Source organism: Hydractinia symbiolongicarpus, chromosome 14 (assembly GCF_029227915.1).
Source record: "Hydractinia symbiolongicarpus strain clone_291-10 chromosome 14, HSymV2.1, whole genome shotgun sequence".
In the NCBI taxonomy this organism is placed as follows: domain Eukaryota; kingdom Metazoa; phylum Cnidaria; class Hydrozoa; order Anthoathecata; family Hydractiniidae; genus Hydractinia; species Hydractinia symbiolongicarpus.
Genome location: NC_079888.1, coordinates 10,792,905 through 10,817,254, shown reverse-complemented (window position 1 = coordinate 10,817,254; position 24,350 = coordinate 10,792,905). Strand labels below are relative to the sequence as shown.

Genomic DNA, 24,350 nt, shown 5'->3' with positions numbered 1-24,350 from the left:
CACACAGATGAAATTCTTGTTAAAGGATTTTCAACACAACACCAAATTATTAGTCAAAGCTGATAATGTTAAATTTGAATATTACTTTTTTTTCCAATGGGACTAATGCTACACATTCACCTATATTTCATAAAAGCTTGAGCTCACTTTTCTTCACTTCATCTTTTGGCCTACTTCTTATAAAGCTTCCACACAAACAGTTTTGATGTTGTTTGACAGCTGGATGGTCTTCCTAGCACCAATCATTCACTGCTATGTTGTTTCGAATAACAGCCCTACTATATGGAATTTCACAAAACTTCCACAATTTTTATTTATTCACGCTATTGCAGGGGACTTCCAATCCTCTTGTGAAATTGGGAAATGGAACAATCAAAGCAAAAATTTGAATCTGAGGTACAAAAGAATATCCTCTAAGGCCCATTGTATTTTGTTGCGATATTCTACCTTCAATAATTGCTGTTGCATGAAACCTTTTCGAAAGATGCCTGGGTGCAATGGTTACCGGTCTGAAGTGATTGCAATGCAAATTGCATCCTATAAAAATGTTGGACAAAAAACGACAACAAATAAAGCGATTGTAGGAAAAACTTACCGCCAACACCAGCAAACTTTCCAAAAGCTGCCACACGTTTTTCCTTATGATCAACCATGCGTTCATAATCAATAATACGGATGTTCTATATCATATGGGAAATAAAAAAGACAAAAAAAAAACTCAATTGTCAATGAATTTAAAATCTATTAAAAGAATAATAAAAACAGCTTGAAATAATAATGATGATAACTGCAATATAACAAGATACATTTAGCAGTGTTTCTTCCTATACTTAGCTGTTTATCAAATGTTTAATAATGTTATGATGGCCCTTTTAGTTCAAGCACAGAGAGGATAAATGTTAAGAATGCAGCAAGTGCTTCTGAATTAAAAAAAATTTTTGAAGTAAATATTCTTTATTATGTGAGGAAATGTTGCGAAAATAGTCTTGCTAAGGTTAAAATAGTTAACAATGGCATAAGAGGTTAACATTCTTTATTGAACCTTTTAAAAACAGGTAATAACATTAGATTAGATTATATTTCAGAAGATAAATTTTAATAAGCAAAATATAAATATTATCCAACCATCACAGGAACAACATTTTACAAAGGATATTTCAAGTTGTTTTAAAGTGCAGCCAATGGATGCACATTTATGTAGTCTGCTGCCAACAAAAAGATACAAACAGAAACTCATTCACTGTCTTTATGGGATATAGAAGGAATAAAGACATTATATCTCTCTTTCGTAGAAATTTCATTTACATTATTTTAATTTTTCATTTAAATTTTAATAACTTTACCTTAAAGTTTGATATTATGGAACTCAAATGTGTGGAACACACACCAATGAAACATTAGCAGGTACAAATTGACAGGTTTACATTGAGTGAACATGAAATACCTTTTCCAACATGGCATCTAATAGGGGCATGTTAGCATCTTGAGCTTTGATTGTATGAGAAAAAAATGCATATGATTTGTTTGGAATTAAGATGTCAATAGGAACCTAAAATTTAAAAGCAAAGTATGAGGGAAATAAAAGACAATTTGATAACCTAAGATACACTATGTCTACAATATTGCCATATAGAAAGCTTGTCATGTGTAAGTATTCAAAAATCTTTATTAACAATGTGAATTTTTCAATCCACTACTAAATACATATTTAGTAGTGGATTGAAAAAATAATATTTACATATTATTTAACATTGTAAGTGTATATCATGTGCGACATTCACAATCGTGATCTTCACAATGGTAAAAAATGTTATAATGACATCAGATAAATTTCCAACCCTCGCCAGAGTGTAAAATAGATAGTAATGCGTGTCATTGCAAAAAACTTGTACTTGTATCTCATTCCTATTTTATGCTCTAAATAAATTCTATAATATTTATATTAAATTAATACAGAAAAGCGTTAACTTTGTGATGGTATAGCTTACAAATTTGATCCACTAGGTACATTTTCAGATAAGACATACCAGTAGTAGTAAGGAGTGAATTTAAGTACACCGACCTCCTCCTACACCTTTACCCCCAAAACCCCCGCTTCCACCACTTCCATCACCACCCCATCCAAAAACAAGTATAAAACGAAATCATATGCTGATATCAACAAAAATAATATTAAATACCAACACGTAATAATATTAAATCATATAACATCAATGCATGCGCAATAGCATATATAGTATATATGCTATTATACAGAATATAAGTAAAAATTATCATGTCCCCTGAATTATTCCAAAATAAATATGGATATTTATCAAGAGCTCAATATCAAAGACATTGAGCGCTAGCCCTGGTATCTCTGTTCTATTCCAGATCACTGCAAAACAAAAGACATGTGTATCAAGGCTACTAGGAAGGATCCATGGTAGCTCAAGTATGTCCCCAACCATTTCAAGATCTTAGAAATGTGTATCAGAGCCGTTGAACGCAATCCCTTGATGTTCGAGTATGTTCCAGATCGTTTCAGAGCCATGGTTACCCAAAGCCTTTAAAAATAAATGACTGAGTATTGTGATGAATGTGGAATTGATCTCGATAAATATGATAGATGCAAGTGTGGACGGAGGTTAATTATATGCGGGAAAATGCTGTGTTGGCAGCATTACATGATGTTTAATGGTGGGTGCTGTCCTTGTAAAAACCCTAGTTAGAGTATAATTTTCATAAATAAACGGGATGTTTAAATTTTATGGAAATGATATTGAAACAACGGCTTTTTATAGCAACCTAGCTGCATTTAACATCTTTGATATAAAGATCGAAAACATTGTACTTAGCGATCCAATACAAGCCAATAAAGGCAAGGATGCTAGATTTGTGATTGGTTATAACAATGATAATAGAATTACTGCCCTACTAACCAGAACACCAGGGGGGCTATATAGCAATGGAGCATCCCGCTATGATGATAGTTCCTCACTTACGATGTCATTTAACTTACACAATCATCCTGAATGGCTTGAAAGGTATCAGAGTATATTGACATGGATAGAGAAACTGTACGGTAATGAATTCACTACCCCTCCAGTTAAAAAAGGCTATGTTAGTACCAAAGTAATACTGATTTTCATGATCAACCAGTACCACTGAAGCAGCCCTGCAACTGCATCTGCATTTTAAAGCTATCAAGTATCTATCGGCAAGGGAATAAGAACTATCTGCAGGTTATGCTCGAGGAGTGTAAGTATAAACCAGTTCAACAATCCAGGACACGACACCTTGATTCAGATGATGATCCATTCATCGTATTATAATAAATGAATGATTTGAAAAGAGCTGGGTATTAAGGGCTATTCTATGATGATAAGGGATGAAATTATAGCCGCTATTTACAAAATAAAATATATCAATACTAGTAGTCAAACGGATGGTTCATACTGCAAGCCATGTTCAGATATCGCGGCTATGAAAATACTCGATGAGTACATCAGAGGCCTCGAGGCAAAACAGAAACGAAGAATAATTTATGACAGAGATTTCATGGTTGATACAACTACTGGTGAGGTTGTGGGTACCATCTAATGTAACTAACAATACATTAGATTATGAATACACTGGCGGTTCGTCTAGGTAGCGCTTACATACTGTGCAGACTGAAAGTTTTTTAACAGTTCTGCTCTGGCCTCCTGTCTTCCCTGTGCCAACAATTCCGCGCGCCCGTTATTGTTGATCATTGTCACAGCCTTCTTAGTCCTCTGACGTATCTGCTCCTTTAGCACCATATATTTTTGCTTCTCCTGCATAATTAGGCTAAACTCATAATCGGATATCACACCATTTTCAATAGCCCTGCTAATGAGATCAACTATACTACTAAGCTTATTCTCTGCCAATAATCTTATTGATTCATGGTTCTTGGATTTTTCATCCAGCTTTTTCCCAGCGTTCCTTAAACCAAGTCCTACGGCTATTGTGATGCCTCCCATGGCCAAGCTCAGGGGAGCTCGCAATACCGATAATAATGCTCCAATACCGACACTTGAGGTTATCACGGAGATACCCAACAATCTGTGATCGCAAAATCTAATCCATGTCCCATGCATTTTAAACTTTTTAGCGAGCTTATCCCGATCTTTAATCTCACCCTGGAAGAAAGCCTCGATCTCTTCAATCTTTTTTAACCTGTATGTCTGCCCCTCATTTTCTTGATCAGGTGCACTCGGTAGTAAGCTCGGATATAATTTCATAATATCAGTCATTTATTCTATAAGCAAATGCATTATTATTGATGCGAAAGGGTTCTTTTCGTCTTGATATTCGTTTATGAGTATGAAATCTAACCTGTCTGTTGAACCCTTAATGGGGAGGTAAACAGGGTTATTAAAATTCCAGTTACGCATATCCCCCCAAGCAGTAAGCTCTTTGATAGGGAGTATTGCTATTATATTGGATTTCTTACCATTTAAAAGACAGTAATCTTTATCCATCTGGGGGCATACGATTCTCAGCCGCTGATGAATGTCAGTATTGTACTTGCTGTCGTAGTCACCCGCTGAAAATAGTACTTTGTTATTAAAAGCATACCCCATAAGGTCCTGCAGCGGTTGATCAATTATCACAACATACCCTTTATTAACTCTAATCCTACACACGCCGTTCCTGAGTACAAATAGCTCTATCCTATCCCCTGCTTGGTTTTTGACAATAGCCGAGAGATCCTCGATTCTATACAAGCCCAGCTCGATAGGGATTGTGACTTCCAATGGCCCTACATTAAACGTCCCGTCACTCATCTTGGCACCCGCTTTATAGATATTGAATTCACTCTTTTTATAAAGATTCACCCACCTGGGGCGGATACTAATTTTTTTAGCGCTATTCTGGTGCCTTCACTCAGATATTCATCAAATATCGTGGGATTCGAAATGTCGGGTTATATATAACTGTCGCATCTTTCTTTAAGAAACAATGAACATATATTCATATAATTCAAAAGCAAAATAAAACCTAACCATGGGAAATAGCTGGAGCAGCTAAGAGGTGAAGATCTCACGGTACAAGATATAGTAATAGACGCGAAGGGCTCGTCATTTAAAGTAAGGTTTCCCGATACCTTTGTGGACTATATTTTCCATGCTAACCCTCCGGTCGATGAATATAGGACTCACCCTTTCAACCTCTGGTCTACGCAATTGAATTTCTCTGCATTCGCTGCAACATCGGCTTGTGGTATCAGCATGCAACATCTAACGTCTCCATTACCCCTTGTTCGCTCTGTGTGTAGGTTCCATGTCTATTTCCAAATTCGAAAAATACTAGAGGAGCTTGAGGTATCAATGCCTGGCTCTTCCCGCTTCAAAATCTTGAACATTCAATAATCAAAAGCTTCACGCATTGACACGTGAATTTGGAGTATCTGGCAGTGAGCAAGAATGGAAAAATGAGAGTATTTTCAGTTTGTGGCAAGCCAAACGTAAATATTTTCCTGGCAGTTGGCCTTCATATTTTAATGAAAATACACGGAGTAAGTGGGTAATTGAAAATAGTCAGGGTCTTACACGTATTGGCATTGAAAAGTTATCGGAAAGTGTACGATGCTACGCATATTTGATTTTGAAGTCCCAAGCCAATGCGCGATCAGGAATTATCGGTAATCAAGGCAGTTCTATCGATGCCCAATGGCTTTACTTGACGACCTTTGAACAGCTGGTGATTAGACCTACAAATACAGGTAGAGAAATTAGTGAATTCAAGAACGTACTCAGATATGCACGAAGCAAGGTCGACTATAGTGGATCGCAAATGTGGCTGGATTTAACAACAAGTTCCTGATCAGTCAGGACCATTTCAAGATTGTTATCAATCTCAATATTAACGCTCCGCATGCTGTTGCCAAGCCCATACCAAGGAAGCATCATCAACGTCAACCCTCAAAGATACCAAGGATGCATCCCCCACCAGCTCCATCGTCAGCAATAGCTCACGAGGAAACTAAGGCTGCCATTATCACTGTGGGGATATTGCTAATTATCACCTATATATGGATGAAACATTAAGATTCTCATCTGGTAAGTTAGGTGGTTTACCAGAATAATCTACAATCTCTTCCCACTCCTTCTGTTACCTACATAGGCAACAACGATACCCACACCAGCAGCCAAGGCCATATACAAGTGCTTCGCTACATATTCGACAACCCTCGCTGCAACTCTGAAAAAGAACGACACCACAGTGACAATGATCCCCGGTAGTGCTGCACCTGCTTTACCTGCTAGGTACTTCAAAAATCTCGCGAGTCTTTGAAGCTGTTTCCGCACAAACCCCTTGTCATCGGCACTTCCTCCTGTACTTCCTACGGCGCTTGTGCTTCCTCCAGTGACAGCGAGCACAATGGTGGAAACCAGTAGACCAACAGCAGAAATAACGCTCGCGATATTCAAGCCTTGTTCCTTGAACAAGATCTTGAGCTTTTCGACCAAGGTTTTTTCATCCCCAGCGATCTTCATCAGAGTCTCTTTGATAATCTTCAGCTGGCTCTGAATCTCGGAGGAAAATACGCCGTGTTGCTCTCGTAGGGCTTTCTTCTCATCTTGCAGTTTCTTTAACTCTTTGTTCCAAATGTCTATTTGTTCCTTGGTTGCGCCAGGGTTGGTCTTCTTTTTGTCCTTGAGACTTTTGATCTGCTCATCTCTCACGAGTATCTTGCTTTCCAACATCCTCAGCTGACCACGGATCATTCAAATCCCTTTATCGAGTTCCCTTCTCTCACGATCCGTGAATATCTCGCCTCCTCCAAACGAAGTATCTTCCATCAAGATCTCCGTATCGTCGAGTACTTTCCCGAGCAGTGGCTCCATCTTGATAGTGTCATCATTTGCCTTGATGTGCTCCATATCGTTCAAGAGCCTCCCGGCCGTTGGCGCGATAGCTGTAATATAGCCTTCGAACCCCATACGCCTCAAGCGATTCTTGGGGCGTAGCATCCTCAGCAGTGTCGATCCAATAATTCTAAATTCACCATTATCTTCCCTTGTGAGTCTTATACCATCGAAAAAAAGCTGGTTATTGTTCAGCCTAAAATTGTCGTAAGGTATCGCATCTAGCTTCGGCTCCTCATTAAACCCCACCGCAAGATGTTTGTAAAAGCTAACAACCTTCGACCTTTTCAGCCTTTCCCCTTGACTTAGCGTAGTGTTGTCTCCTTCCTTCCCCAGCAACCTTTGCAACCATTCCTGTTGACTTAGCGTGGTGTCTGTCTCAGTTGCTTCTATCCCACTCGCCTTGGGCTCAGTGCTTGTATCTGGAATATCCTCGGGTCGAAGGATCTCACTCTCCCTACTAAACTCCTCAGGCTCGTCTGGAATGCTTTCCTCTGGCGTAAAGTCTCCTTCATATATTGGATTATCAGCCATTTATTTCAACCACCAGCCTACCTAAATAAATTAGTATTTTTGGAAGACTAAACCCTTATCAGGAAGTCAAGACTATGCTCGCTGTAAAAGATAAGAGGCAGCGGGTTAAAGTGAGTCATGTACTGTCCACGATTGGCCAGAATGAGACGATGTTATATTTCCTGGGAGTTTCAGACTACTATTTGATATGGAATTGACCGGCACCAACACAAAAAGAACGATCATTAGCAATATTGGGAAGGCCCTGGTGCGTGACCTATGTATTACTTTGAATGGGAATGAGGTCCAGCATATTGCGTATTATAATGTATTCAGTGTCTACCGTGATCTCTGGATTTCGAAATTTAATAGGGAAAACAATCTGAGTTTGGAGGGAATCAATCCAAATGACGGGACAATTCACGCTTTACAGGTAAAAGCGTCTGACCATGTAGGAACAAATGAGGAGCGTGCTATAGCAGCGGCGTACGGAAACACCTTTTGTATTCAATGTTGGAGAAAATGTTCGAGTTGACGAGAGATCTCCTGTTTTATCAACATGGACTCCACGATAGGCTACAGTTTGTTCTACATTTCGCTTCATACGATCAAGTCATCAAGGATGCCGGTACACCAGCCGCGGGCTCAACCGCAGCCAAGGCAGCTGACGCTATACAAAATCTCTAACATTTCGCTCGAGTTTGAAAAATTAGTAAATGAGGATCTGGCGAGTGCTATGATGTCGTGATACAGCCGTCTCGCCCTACCATACGAACGAGTATTGAGGAGTAAAGTGGTGACTATGAAGAAATGATTATAAATTTGAATTATCGTTTTTGTTAATGCAGTACGATGGCCCCACAGCCCGCATTGGGATAGATTAAAAGAATTTGCAGGGCCATTGACAAGGGAAGAGTGGGAGAATGAATCAATTTCAGAGGACGATGTCATTTGTACGTGTATTTATACATATCACCACCCACCGGCTGATCAATGTGCTCAGGTAGAATAAATGGCAACAATTGGTGTGCTCGTAGCGCACGCATTGGCCTTTTCGGGCTCTAATTTCCTATTCAGTAAACTCTCAGGTCATGGTGAAGAAGAGCGGAAAAGACAGGATTTAGCGGTAGAAAATTACAAGCTGCCTAAGCTCAATGGGTGCATGACAGACAAGCAAAAATTGATGCGTACAATAAGAGAAGGGATGAGCAAAGGCAAGCTGGTGAAGATTGAAGGAAATGGACGAAGAAATGAGAAAGTATTTCATTGCTACTATCGATAGGGCCCCAAAGCTCTCAGATTTTTATACACCCTCAAAGCAGCAAAAAGACGGTGAACTGACGTTCATTCTTGGCTCCTTAGCCCTTTTGAGTTTTGCGGCGTACAAATGGGCGTAATCGTTTTTGACATGTATAATAAACATGTCAAAAGTAAAGCATGTTGTTACCGAGAAGGAAGAGGAAAAACTAAGCCAAATCTACTATTCTCCAGAACATCTCCGGACTGGACGGAAAGCTATTAAACTACTCTCAGAGCAGAGTGGTCTCTCCAAAAAGAGAGTTATTCACTGGTTAACTTGTCAGCTGCTATGAACTCAGGCATATCAAAGACCCCAAGCGGATCAATTATCCACATTTCACCATCACGAAACCCAACGAGATGCATCAATTTGACTTGCTCTACATGCCCCATGATAAATTATATGGAAACACCTATAAATATATACTCACAGGCATTGATGTAGCTTCGCGCTACAAAGTGGCAAGACTGCTACGTGCAAAGAAAGCTAGTGAAGTTGCGGAGATGCTCCGCGATATTTACAAAGCAGGGCCTCTCAAATATCCGAGTATCTTCCAATGTGATAATGGTAGTGAGTTTAAATCGGACGTGACAAAGTTGTTGGAAGGCGAGAGTGTTGAGATCAAGCGTGCTACTACCAAGTACCATCATACTTTCACGGCGTTCGTGGAGGCCTACAACAAGGCACTCGCGGAAAGATTGTTCAAGCCTCAGGACGCGCAGGAGCTGGTCACTGACGAACAGAGTACTACAAATGTGTGAAACATCTATATAATATTGTAAAAATTATGAACAATTCCAAGACGGCCATGATCGGTATGAAACCTTCAAAAGCCATCAAGCTTGAGGAGGTCCCACTTACGAAAAGCGAGGTATATTCCGATGAAAAGCTTTTGCCTGATGACGGGCTTTACTTGTATCTACTGCAACCCGGCGAGGAACATGGGGATCAAAAAAGACGTGCAACAATTGCTTGGTGGAGCAAAAGGACGTACAGACTCGACCGTATAGTAACAGGTACAAGGTTGTTATACTATTTGGCAGATGGACCTGATCGAAATTTTGTGGCAGAGGAATTATTGTTGATTCCAGAGGATGTTGAAATACCTCTGGAGCATGTTAAAGAATGGTAACGATCCCTATGGTTAATATGAACCTATGGTTTATATTAATACCTACCGAGCAAGATCCCTTTAATCATCAATAGGATGAAGTCGTGTATAATCATCAGGATATAGTGTATAGAATGGAAAACCATATACTATACCTTTAATAAAATTTGGTTCGATATCAATGTCATCGATATTGACTAAGCGCCTATCCTCAATTTGAATTTTTAATATCTCACCAATTTTCTCCAAGTCTGCCAGATCTGAGAGCTTTAGGTCCTTATCCTTTATGATTTCATAGCAAATTACCCCCCACTCGTTAACGTTCGCTGATACAATATGCAGACCCCTGCGATCCTCAATATCGTATTCGAGCACTTCATCCTCCTCCACACATGCAATTGTCGCCCAAGGCTTCTCTCCTGATTGCACTCTATCTAAAAGCTTATCATCATCCGGGTGTATAAACCCCTCCCAGTAGTAGCCATTTCGATAATTAAAATTCTCCAAACACTGTGAACAATAACCGGTAGAGGAACCTGCATTAATACAGCATCGCAGAACCGGTACCGTCACATCGTAATACTTTTTAAATTGCTGACTCTGTAAGTAATTTTCCATTTTTCTTTAACGCTTCATTATATATTGAAATATTTTGAAACGGTCAATATATAACTTTCCGAATTATATTCCAACCAGGATGTATGTCATTAGAACAGTTGACATTAATATGAAAAAATACATGGTGTTCCTCTGATACCTTACCCTTTCCAGTACATCACGAAGATCTTCATCAAGAGCCTCAAGGCTCCGCTCCAAATGTGGTATCCTATCCATTTCTTGGTGGCAGGCATCCAGTTGCTTTTCTAATTGATGTATGTATGACATATTTATTTATTCTAATATACTCCAGGCTCTGGGATGGTCCAGCCTAATATACAAACAGGCATGTTTGGATTTTTTCAACTGATTCTTGATCGCTTCCCAGTCTTTATTTATGTTGGTTTCTTCATCCACCAATTTCATGTCACTCCTTTCGTGCGGGTACCACATGAACAACTGCTTTTTCTGTCTCCTCAGGTTTTTGGGAATTGCGGTATAACTCTGAGTCAACAGCCATAACAAATGCTTCCTGTGCCTCCCGCTAATCGCTAATGGCTAATTCGAGCAGGTTCTGGCGCCTTTATCCATGGATTCATCCGCGATCATGTCATCAACTATGAAGAGTGTGCTCTCACCGGCGAGGACATTTGATAATCGTTTAATTCATTCAAATAGTTGATCCTGGGGCTCTATCAAAAATCATAGTCATCCTTCCAAAGCGAGGATCTCCCCAAGTACGCTGCGTTCCATCGAATTGTTGGGTGTTTGTTTTTGGTTCAAAGACTCTGATAGTAATTTTGAATTCTTTAGCGATGCTCTCTAAGTCCACGAGCCTCGTGGCACGTACCTCTTCCCTCTTTAACTTGGGGTCCTCGTAGCACTCACGAGCTAATTTGAGGGCCTCTTGCGTATTATGTTTTTTGCGTTGCTTTCGATCCTCGCGGTAATGAACGGCCAAGCATCTCCAGAAACATAGGCTGTCCGTTATTTCATCTATCTTGTCAAAACTATAAATGCATCTCTTAGCCCACAGACAATCTGGCAAAGGTCCACATCCAAGTAGGGGTTCCCTCATAGAAATTATCTTGATCTGAAGGTGCTTGAATATTATTTTACCTTCATATGCTCCTGGTGTTTCTATATTCCTTTCTGGTGGCAAATAGGCTTTTGTCCAAAATTCTGCATCTTCCAAATCAAGGCGTTTCATCTCACATTCATTGACGAAAGCCTCAATGTCATCTCCACCGCCTCGGTAAATTTCGCAGCCAAAGGAGTATATTACCTTCACTCGCATGTCTACGTGTGGTGTAATTTTTTGCATGATGGCCTCCGTCAATGGTTGGTTAAGGTTGTTATTAAATCGCCATGTTTTTATGTGGTTTTCTTCTTCAAACATTTCCGCGTCATCATCAAAAATATTATAGATATCCTCAATTACATCAGTATTGGTGGCATGCTTAGATTCTTTCCCAAACATGTGTTTGAGGTCCTCAATTCCTTGGTATTCATCTTCGATGGTGACCCGTTGAACCTCATCGTGGATAGTTGGTGTTCCTGAAAATTGATCCCTGGCCTTGTTATAATAGTAGCTAACGCTATCCCACACGCTCCTTAGCTGTTTAGCGAGAGCTTCGCGAGTTGCCACTACTGGTGCCGACACGGTATTATATATTTTACTGATAATATTTGTGAAAAAATTCATCCCTTTATTATAGGTACATTTTATTCCAACCAGAAAAATTTTTGATTTGGTCATGATAACTTTTACTCATATTCTGTATAATAGCATATATACTATATATGCTATTGCGCATGCGTGGATGTTATATGATTTAATATTTTTATGTGTTGGTATTTAATATTATTTTTGTTGATATCAGCATATGATTTCTTTTTTTACTTGTTTTTGGATGGGGTGGTGATGGAAGTGGTGGAAGCGGGGTTTTGGGGGGTAAAGGTGTAGGAGGAGGTCGGTGTACTTAAATTCACTCCTTACTACTACTATACCTTGTTAGTGTTTAGTAATTCAAAGCAACTACCGATCTGGCATAATGCATTTTCTTAGTTAAAAAGTGGTATTACTTGAAGTTAAAAGAATATATATATTTGATCATGTGGTGTAACAATTATGTCACTTCTTTTTCTACTTTTGTAATGCTGAATTATTCAGTATAAAATTAATCAGCTTTTATGTAAATAACTCCTGTGGCACAGATTTAATTCCACACATGAAACAGTGTGAAACAGTGTAAGTAAAGATTAATGATCCATTGTGGTGTGTTCGAAACAGATATGGCGAACAAAAATTGCTTTGCAAGTGAACTAAATCTAGATCTCATGAATTGACTGTCGAACAGTCAAAGGTTTAAGCTTAAAACTTTGTCCTAAAAAATTACGTAACATATTGCAAGGTACCAGATACATTAATGCTTGACAGAAGTTTATTACCAACCTTCAACCTTTCATTAATTTCTTAATTTAGCTATTGAAGAGTTATTACTGTCTAATTTTTCCTATACAAACCTAGTCAGAATGGTATTTTTTTCTTTCAATCTGTGAAAGATAACAAAATATTTTTAGAGGGAAGCCTGAGGTAAATCTTAAATATCTCCTCGTGATCAAACATGTACCCCAGGGTCTGGTATTAGGTTTTCTTTACTTATTTTCTTGGCTTTTTTGTTTGTAGCTTGGCGAAAGTGTGCAATAAATGTTATAATGATTTTGGTCACTCTGATTAAGTAAACACACCCCATGTTCTCTACCACTATATATATAACCATTATACAATACCATTAGACTAATATTAATGTAAAAATGTAATGATACCAAAAATAGTGTTTTTTTAAACACGCTAATGGAACTATAAAATGATTACAAAATAATGTTTTGTCAATTTTTAACTAAAAATGAAGAAGTTGCAACAACTGCAATTACCCACCTGTTTCACAGCCATGATCAACGATGCAGGTGTCAGATCCTCCTGCACAATAGCTCCTGAATTTTCATATTCTGCCATTGTATAGGCTCTTCTTGTAGAAGGCTGTACAATTACCTCAATACCTTTGTAGAAAAACATGGGAAAATAGGTATAAAATAACATTGAATTTATTATTAAGCAGCTAAATATCATATATATTGTTTTTCGTAATCATAATAATTATATGCTAACCCTGTTTTTTTAAATAATAAATTTTAAAACTTTGCATAAGCCTGGTAGGTACTACAACCTCGATCAAAATATGTTGAGGCAAGACAGCTAAATCCAAATTTAGACACCAAAAGTTATTGCATGCATTTTAAAATTGAAAAAGTTCATGTCAATATCCACAGTGAACTTAAAACTTTAGGATCTTTAAATACTTTGTCAAATTCAAACTCTCAGAACGTGCTAATTGTTCCTGATGCCAGCATGGTCATTTTCCATGAATTGCAGGGTCTTTGTGGGCCAAACATAGATTTTTTTGTTGTGCCAGCATGCTATATGAGACTAGCAAAATTTAAACACTATCTGCGTGGCGTAAGTGTCGCCTAAGTAGCCACTTTAATAATATGGACAAAACCATTTATGCTTTTTTCCATATTTGAAAAATGACGAAAAGCGGTGAAACAATAGTAATTTTTATGCACATAATATACATAAGCAGAGAACTGTAAAAATGCCTTTCCACAATACTTCTGTCAGTCACATGACAGGCAAAATAAGCAAAACATGTAATTTTAAATAAATATATTGCCAATACAAACAAAACAAAAAAGACAATTGTTAAAACCAACCTTTGTCTCGTAATTCCTTAACATGCTGTGGAGCTATTGGTGCTCTTCTTTCCCAAACATTAATATCTTCTCTTCTAATACCCACTATTTGTGGACTGGAAACTGAAGTTTTTGAGGCTGTCCTAACGAAGCGTGGTGCTTTATGTGCATAATCTGACAGGTTAAAAGTAGTTTGTCTGTTAATCCTCCACATTTTATGTTTTAATCTAAAAATCAGCAAATTAGAATACTAAAATCTATCATTTCATATTTTATAATATTTTGATATACAACATTAGCAATGCCATTCATTTCATTGTTGTACAGCACTACCAGAGGTTTTCAGGGTTCAAATTAACAGGTTGTATTCCCAATTTGCCATATATAAAAAGCTGTCTTTGCAAATCATTCTATGATAAAAAATGTTAAAATTGCGAATCCCATTTTTCATCAATTGTTTGCACCATCTATTTATTTGGTTGCTGCAACAAAATAACCATTAACAAAGGGATCAATGGCAAGTGGCCTACAGTCCTCCCCAACAACATTTTCTGACTCATACCTTTGTTTTTTATCTGCAGAAAAAATTAATATTGAATTTTTTTTGACATCCATATAATTTTCTCAGTGACCAGTGTTGGGATAACAACATTTAGTGGTGACAGTTTATTAAGAAAAAATTACCTATGGGTTTGGTAGTAATATTTAATTTGTAAATGACTTCAGAGTAAATTAAATGGAACTTAGATTGAGGTTTTGTCATTTGAAAAAAAAACATGAGATACCTTGCAATATTCATTTTCCTTTGTTAAGCCTCATAACAATTAAATCATGCGCATATACACCATATGAAGCAGTTGTTTGATTGTTTTGATTATTATAATTCAATTAAAAGTTGTTTGTTAAAATGGTTAAATCCTTTTATTTACGATCCTTGATTAATAAATAGCCATTTGCACTTCAACATTAAAACAGGGAATGGAAAGGTTGTTTCTGCCACTTGTAATTACTACCTAATGTTTTCCTCAATTAATTTACTCAAGAAGCATAAGGGTGAAACATAAAACGAAGTGCCTTAAATGTTTAAGATGAATAAATAATCACAGATGTTGAAGATGAAGAAATAAATATATATATATATATATATATATATATATATATATATATATATATATATATATATATATATATATATATATATATATATATATATATATATATATATATATATATATATATATATATATATATATATATATATATATATATATATATATATATATATATATATATATATATATATATATATATATATATATATATATATATAATATATATATATATATATATATAGTAAACAACCATTTCGGAGTTACAGTTAAGGTCCCCCTTCCTTATATCAAATTTCTTGGACTTGCTTTTGTCACCAAAAGAAGAAGTTGTGTTTATGTAGTTACATACATCGCAGCTGTTAGCACCACATTTTCTGCACCCGTTGGCTTTCTCCCTGATCTCAGGTAACTTTGCCCGCACAAGAAAGTCTTGCAAACTTTTCCCCTTTTTAAACCCCACAATAGGTACATTAGGAAAAACTTTGCGATGTTCTTCATTTGGTGTCAAAAGCAGGTGTATTTTAGATAACGTTCGCCTAATTTTCATAAATGCTGGGTGGTAAGTAATGTTAAAGGTGAATTTATTATCATTATTCCTAGTTTTGATAGTATTCAGCAAGTCATCTTGTCTGAATTTTCGAGCCCTAAGTACTTGCTTTCTCACCATCTTACTACGGTGACCTCTATCCTGCAACCATGATTCCAGCTCATTACACCTCTTATCGAAAAACTCTCCCTCTGAACAAATCCTATTAAGCTGAAGTGCCTGACTATATGCTATACCTCTGATGGAATGAGGAACGTGACAAGATGAAGCCTGCAGATACTGATGAGTATCAGTAGGTTTCACATATAGGTCGGTAATAAGGTGGTTGTCTTTGCGAATAACCTTTACATCTAAAAAATTAACACTATCTCTAGAAAATGAATGGGTAAACTTAATGGTGGGATGGCAACTATTTAAAAGTTCAAGGAACTTAATCAATTTGTCCTCTCCATGCTGCCACAACATAAAAATATCATCAATATATCTCCACCAAACAAGAGGCTTGAGCATTGAGGATTCCAAAAACTGCTCCTCCAAATCACTCATAAAAATATTTGCATATGAAGGGGCCATTTTTGTACCAATTGCCGTTCCTTGAAGCTGCCTAAAAAACCTATTGTTGTGTTCAAACACATTATTCTGGAGAACGCACTCCGCAAGATCCATCAGGGTTTCTGTGGAGACGCTCTTATCCTCTCTAACATCTAACACCCTATGTAAAGCTGCCAACCCATCCTGATGAGGGATATTAGGGTAAAGTCCTAGAACATCGACCGTGCAGAGTAAAACATCATCCGGTAGAGTAGGAAGGTTTCTCAATTTTCTTAAAAAGTTATTTGTATCTTTAATGAACGACGAAATGTTTTCTGTAAAGTAAACACAGTTAGAAATAACAGGTCAGCCTGGAACATTTTGCAGGCGCTTATGAACTTTAGGTAACAAATAAAACCTTCCTACTCTCGGATTTTCAACAAAAAAGTATTTCATCGTTTCGTTACTAACATCACCTCTTAATTTAACTTTACTGAGATGTGACTTAGCTTTGCAGATGATACACAGATTGGTGGTTGAATCAGAAGCTGCTTAGATTCTCAAAATCTACAGATAGATTTAAATATAGTTTATCAATGGGCTGAGCAGAATATTATGTCATGCAGTAACTCCAAGTTTGAGCTTATCCAATAGTGTAAAATGGAACTTCACACAGATTATCAATACCTAAATCAATTAGGTTTGCCAATTCCATAAAAGTTGCATGTTAAAGACCTAGGTGTTATAATGAGCAACACTTGCACCTTTTCAGAACACATCCTGTCATTCACTAAAACCATCAGAAAGCTAATTGGATGGATACTACAAACCTTCCTCACCAGAGAAGCCTAGTCAATGCTTACTCTTTGAAAATCCTTGGTCATCCCTAGAGTGGACTATTGCTGACAGTTATGGTCACTAACAAAAAAAGGTGAAATCCTTCAATTAGAAGACTTACAGCGTAACTACATTAAAAAAATCCAAGAAGCAAATGGACTATCATATACCAATGCTCTATCTCACTTCCACTTGTACTCTCTCCAACGTAAAAGAGAACGATACTGTATATATATATATATATATATGTATGGAAAATCCTTGAAAATCTAGTTCCCAACCTTTCTGTGCCCATAATTGTAAAATCATCTAACAGGAAAGGGCGTTTCTGTTACATAAAATCGAAAACCTCAAATGCCCTCGAAGCTATTCAATCCCTGAAATCCACCAGCTTTTGAACCAATAGATCTCGTTTATTCAACCAAACGCCGAAATAGATCAGAAAAATCACTCAAGTTGCTTCCAAAATTTGCTGGATAATTTCCTGTCATTGATCCCTGATGATTCGTACACAACTCTTAAATCAAACAGTATTGTGGACATGGTACAATACTTGGACCCCGAAAGAGTGTTAACTGTGCCCTTTATGTTCATTTCAGGCTGGAATCCTGGAGTGAGAGGATTTGCTAAAGGCGGGAACCCATTGTCACCTTGATGATCTCATCGAAAGTCCACACAAGTAACACAAGTAAGTAACGGCCTGAAGAAATTATATTCATTTTCCCATAACTTTTTAGTGGCAATTTGTTTACAGGTTGGTACTATTGTATACAGCTCGAAACACTGATGAAGAAAATGTATAGGACCATGCGTTTTTGACAAACGGTTTAAGAAGTATAGTGGTTTAAAGGTGTTTTGGTACTGTCATCAACCTGTTTTTTCAGAATCTGATTTGGGGAACCAGGTTTGCAAAATTTACCCAAATTGGTCCCAGGTTGCCCCTAGTTAAACATGCGATAAAAACTAACTGACGTCACTGTTCTGACCCAACTACGGACATGGGTCCAACTTTGGATGCGGGGCAGGCCCGTCTTTAGACAGGATGACCTGGCAAAAGACAGGTCGGTGCGTTCGCACTTGAGATGACCCATCTATTGACAGGCCCAGCCCAACTTTGGACGAATTTATGCAAATTTGTCCTAGTTGGTACAGGCCCAACTATTGACGAAGGAATCTCCCGCTTTTGAAAACCGTGTCATTGGATGAGACAAACTCAACTGCACACAAAGGACTGTTGCAATTTTAGAAAATGTGTCATTAGATGGGCCAGGCCCAACTATTGACGATTTTTGGTACGATTTTTGTTAAGCACAGGTATCCTTATACCTGTGCTTAACAAAAATCGTACCAAAAAAGGGACAGGTCCAATTATTGACACTTTTTAGAAATAGCCACACCATTGGTCAGTCTGAAGACTCCCAGACTAAAGTTAAACCTTGTAACATGGGCAACACACCGTTTCGAATTTAAAAAAAATTGAAAACAGGCGTGGCCCAACTGTAGACAAATGCAGTGTCTATATGAGAGGACTTAAGAAAACAAAACAAAGAGAACAAAAAAAATATGGAGGAGAATAAACCATGAATTCTTCAAATATAATCTATTATAAATATAGATAAAGTAATGAGTAATACAAATATATACCATATCATAAATTTTGCTTTTCTTAAAAATTGAACAAACAGACACATAAATTGACAAATAAAGTTAATAAATACGTATTTGGTAGAGCATTCAACTCATGTCCAAGTGGTTGTAGGTTTGATCCCCACATAAGGCGCTGTTGTCCAGTTGGGCAAGAATTTCAAAAAAGACTCCAGAACTGCCTTTGTGGACCACTCATGAAAATAATTGAAAGGGTGTATTGCTCGAAACTGGCAAGACTCATCACATAAAATATAAATTAAGAGATAATATTTCTTTAAATCATAGTCTCTTTTTTTAAATATAGCTATATATAACAAAATATTTCAATCGTGGCTTCCTCTCAAGTTACGTAAGGTCAAGTTGCAATAATTCCATCAAAGATTATCTTGAAATTTGCTGATCTGGTCTTGCACCAAGAGTTGCCAAGTAGTGTTGTTTTTGCTTTAAATGCATAACTGGATTCAATATAGCTAGCTATATACAACAAAGCGCCAGAAAGTTGCAGCAGTTCAGTTTTTTCATTTTATTGAAGTTAGTTTACGTTAAATACTAGGTCTTGATGTATGCAAACATCTTTTAATGCATTGTCATAAGTTGGTCCTGGTCCGTCAATTGGCAGGACAGCATGTCAAAAGATGGGCCACCCTGTCTAAAGATGGTCTATCCCGTCTTAAGACCGGCCTTGTTTTAAGTTGGGTCAGAATATCACCACCTCGTTTTCGAGTTATATGGCCTTAAAATTGTAACTACAATGCAATGGCTTCACCAATCTTAAGAAACGCATTGACGTCAGTCTAAATACATTGACATTGCGCCGTAATGCCAAAAGGATTAACAAATTAGACATATATATATAACTTTTTCGGCAACATTAAAGGAAAATTAAGATATCCACTTTGGCAGTCAGATAAAAATAGCTTAGATATAGCTTAGCATTGTTTATCGTTATATAGCCTTGTTGGTAATCCATTTCGTTTTAAGTGATAAGTTTAATGTTTCCAACCTCTTTCATATAAATTGAATCTCTGGAAAGCACCAAAATGCCCCAGGCAAAACCTATGCTACCCTGGAGTAATTCTTGTCGAGGGTCTGATCTGTCCAGTCTTTTTTATGATTCCTAATAGCCAGAAAGACAAGACAATACACCTTTTCACAGATGAGTAAAAAAAACCCCCTATTTTATCCAACTCAAGTTATCTGTACAATTATTTGCACCATACTAATCATTTTAAAACCAATTTAGAAGACATAACTTTAATATTAAAACTGAAAACGACCTTTCCTTTTTACCAAAAATACCTATTGCTGTGTGGGCTGGCAAACGTGTTTGTTGTTTTCTTCACTTTCAGTAACCTTCCAGCGGATTTTTCTCCTAGCCACACAGCATTGTCTGTTGAAACTACGTCTACTTTGTGTATTACACTACATATCATAATAACTGTGAAAACGTGTATTAAAGTTTTAAGGGGAGTAGGCTTGTCAAATAATTAATTATAGCTATACCATAGGGGAGTATTGTGTTGGAAATCAAATCAAATCCAAATTCCTCTTTGTAACTGTGTACCCTGTTAAAGATTGTGGCAAATCAAGTGTGTGATACTGTTAGTTGCTAGGTAATATTTTAGGTAGTATTTTAAGACAAACCCGCACCTAGCTAGTTAGCTAGCTTTACAATTAATTAGCAGCTAGGCAAAAGTAATGACCCCCCATCATATAATAACTGTAAAAACGTGTATTACTAGGAAATAATAACATAGCTGATTATAATAACGTAGCTTCTATACATATGCAAGTAAGTTAAAACGGAGCCAACACATTACAGAATCTACTATAACAGGCAGATGGCAGATGCAGAAAGCAAAATGTTTTATTATTTATATCCTGAGAGATACGCCACCACTAGAGCTACCATTTTTAAAATGCTTCCAAACGTGTGTAGGAAAACCGCGTATAATCGAATGCCGTCCAGTGTTCTTTATCGTGGGTGTATCGGAGGAGGAAGTACTGTTTTTATTAACCGACCGTTGTTTGTTGGTATTTAACAAAGTAGTTTTAAATAAAACTATGACAGCAATTGCATTCCAAAATCACAATAATCCAGTTGTTAACTTAACACCAATCAAACCCATGATAGCTCCCGACCACACAAAAAGAAAACTGGGTACTAGTTTAGAGGGCACAGAATTTTAACGCAGGAGTTGTTTCAAGAGGAGAAAGACATTTATTGGAACACATAGCTACAAAACATTTTCAAACAGATTCCAAACCTACAAATGAGGGCCATTCATTTGCGCCGTTTTTGGATCGCTAAAACTTAAGGATATTAGATAATTGGGAAAATAGTGCCTGAAAAACTGACCATGGTGTGCCAAACAAAGAATGGGATTGTGAGCAGCCTTTTAAATTACATTGATTTCCTGGACCTGTTTAATATATGGAAAAGAGAAAAAAGTGTGTAAAGCTTATTAGAAGAGTTAACCAAAATAAAAGTGAATGGCAATCACTTTGCCAAAAAAGCAATGATCGCATATGCAGTGTTCATTTTGTTGTGTAGAAAACCCTGATCTTACAGTACATGTGGGTTATGAGTTTAGTCAGACTGCTTCAAGAAGAACATTGCTTAAGAATTCATTACCCCGGTAACTTTCGCTATTTTGAGCCTCTGCGCACTATAAACGGCCTAAATAATGTCCAAATAATTATTAGCTTTGCTAGAGACGTTTTTTACTTTTAAGTTTCGAATGGACAGCAAAATAACAAAACATCTTGTGAAGGGTCGCAAAAAAGTGTAGGAAAAATAAAAACAACGGTTTAAATTCATATATTTTAAGACTGTTTCACCCAATATCAGGTCTCGTCAGCATGTCTGGGAAATGTCTAATAACGTAATATTAGCTATGCCAGACATGGACAGTCAGCTATATGCTAAGGTAGGCTGAACTAGGGAAGCAGGAAATTAAATAAAATAAATTGATATAACATAAAGAAAGAAAAAAGACATTTATGCGCTGTAAGCTTATTTAAAAAAGGTATTTTGCTTTTACTTTTTTGAATTGTTTTAACTAGAATTACAAAAATGGTTGGCTTTAAAATTATCATCACATCCTTCATGAACACCTTGCAGACAAAACAGAATATGAACCTGAGTATAAGTATTTTTATCATTTAATGATGTAAAAACAGCTTCAACTTAGCACCACAGCTAGGAAAATAGGAAATTTGGTTTATAATGTTAAAGTATTTGGCGAAAGGTCGCAAATTTTTCTGTGTTCAGAGTAATAACCATGCCGCAACTAGTCTACTAAAACAAACGAAACCAAGTACAAGTAAAAACAGCTCCATTCCCCACAAATTCTATGTGTTACACCAGTTTAATTGTACAAAGAGGCGTCATCATATGTAAGATGGAATAAATAAATGACTTACCTTGATGTTTTTCTTAGCAAGTAAAACAGAATTCTTACTATATATATACCTCAGGGTAAAGGAAAAATCCTAATGATGGAATGTTGCAGCACATCAACTAGTGTATTGTCACCAACATGTAGCTAGGACATGTAGCTGTACAAATAAATTTCCAGTGACTTTAAGAGCTAAAAATAATTATCCCAGAAAATAAGTAAATTGTCGAAACTAACTTCTGTATTGTACAACATGTCGGATGTAGCACTACAGAATAAAACATATATGCACCCTTTTAGTTGGTCACTGCCTATTCTGCAAAATGTGTTTGCTCAAATATTATTCAATTGATAACATAAAAAATAAAAGACAAACAAAAATTTTATCAAATAAATAACAGCATATCTGTGTTAAAATAGATATGCTAAAAAACTACAATGATAGGTCAATGTATATTGGGCTCTTTTTCAGCAATCTGGTCTAAAACTATACCATATCAAGTTTTAAGCCATTGTTTTAATTTTTGCACAAGTTATTGGACTCTTACCATTAGCAAAAAGTATGCTTTTTTATACTACCCACATAAAATTGATTTAAAATTCACAGACTTGTACTAATATCAAAATTCCTAAGATGATATATTCAAGTAGTAAGCTATTAACATCTCCAGGAAGTTATTATCAGTCTACGTGTGCTCTGGACCTATTTTGTGTAAATTAAAAATTAAGTATAAAAAGGATTTTTCATATGAAAGTTAGGTGGTGCTTTTATTAGCTATATATTAAAAGTGTTTAAGATAACAAGAATAATAAAGCACTATCTTCTTACCATAAAGCAATTGCAGAACTCTCAAGTTTTTGGTCAACAACAACAACTTTAAAAAATAACCCACTCTGCATTGAAATTTCTAACTAGCTAGCTACATATGTTCCAATATCTCTAAGCAACTGTAATTATATTTTTGACAAAGACTTAATTTAATGTAATAACTTTACGTATATTTCTTACACATTAAAAAAAATATTGTATCTCATTGCAGCACACATGTCCTGAGTCACCATGCCTAGTTACTTAATAGTCTTGCATGCTTTCATTTGGTCCGAATAGCCTACTCTTGCTACGAAGACGCTCGTATATAAAAATATACACGAAAAAGAGAATTAAAATAACCTACGTAAAAAATGCTAAATATTATATAACAAATGCCTGCAAAGATAAATAAAGATCTAAAAGTACAAGACTTCATTGTTTAATTCGTGTAATATGTTTTTACTTTGTTTTGAAAACATTTAAAGGATCGCTCATTTTCAAGTACAAATCTATTAATTTTGTGTATGCTATTCCAGATATATGGACCACGATATGAAGCTGAAAACTGACTGGCCTTAGTTTTTCTGTATGGTGGATAGTACTGACCAGATGACCTGGTTGAATATTTACTTTCTCTTACTTGAAACATGCTAGAAATTATGGGGGTATAGATTTGTTTTTCATTTTATACATAAAGCATACGTTCTGAAAAATATTTATCTGGAAAATATTTAGAGCTTTTATAGACTGCAGTAGTGGTTTGCTATGCGTAAATTTGTCTTGGAAAAGAATAGTCCTTACAGCGTGTTTTTGACGGTTATATATCGATTCAAGTTTAGATTTATTAGTGCTGCCCCAAACTATATTTGCGTAATTTATATGACTATCCTCGAATGAAAAATAGCTAGAGTAGTACACCCTCATGAGTACAGTTTAGGTTTTCGACGGTCAAACCCCTATTAAAAAACGCTGCTTTTAGACCCCTAAAAAAATCTGTGACGTCACAGATTTCATCATGCCTCAAATGCGTAAACAAGTCACGTGATATTCAACATATTTGCTGACATCATCAAAAATGACGGCACTCGACAAAACTGCTGACAAACGCGCATGCGCAAATCTGTTTGAGTAGGGAAATTCCCTACTCAAATTACGACCGATGTTAGTTGAAGTCTGAATGTACTTATAATAAAGAGAAATGAGTTGGTTCAAGAATGCAATCACCAAGCTATACAGCGCTGTCTCAGCGCCAGTAGCAGCAACTCGCGATGCTCTTGCAGGTCGACTACAGAGCGTGCGAGACACTGTT

At 36.6% G+C, this 24,350-nt stretch overlaps 2 protein-coding genes across 2 annotated transcripts in view; both read right to left on the bottom strand.

Moving 5' to 3' along the window:
• The window catches only part of LOC130625325 (alpha-aminoadipic semialdehyde synthase, mitochondrial-like), a 29,198-nt gene extending 14,782 nt beyond the window's left edge, over positions 1–14,416 (bottom strand). The window contains exons 1-4 of the mRNA XM_057440384.1: positions 14,177–14,416; positions 13,341–13,462; positions 1,445–1,549; positions 596–680 (exon numbers count right to left, since the gene is read on the bottom strand). Of these exons, the coding sequence (XP_057296367.1) occupies positions 596–680; positions 1,445–1,549; positions 13,341–13,462; positions 14,177–14,369 (505 nt within the window). The 5' untranslated portion in view covers positions 14,370–14,416. The remainder of the gene's footprint in view (positions 1–595; positions 681–1,444; positions 1,550–13,340; positions 13,463–14,176) is intronic.
• Positions 14,417–14,626: 210 nt separating this feature from the next.
• LOC130625148 (uncharacterized) lies at positions 14,627–17,124 on the bottom strand. The gene is made up of 4 exons (XM_057440214.1): positions 17,052–17,124; positions 16,813–16,893; positions 15,613–16,680; positions 14,627–14,730 (listed from the first exon to the last, which is right to left on the bottom strand). Exons 1-4 carry the CDS (start codon positions 17,122–17,124, stop codon positions 14,627–14,629), a joined length of 1,326 nt encoding a protein of 441 aa, XP_057296197.1.
• Between the last annotated feature and the right edge of the window lie 7,226 nt (positions 17,125–24,350).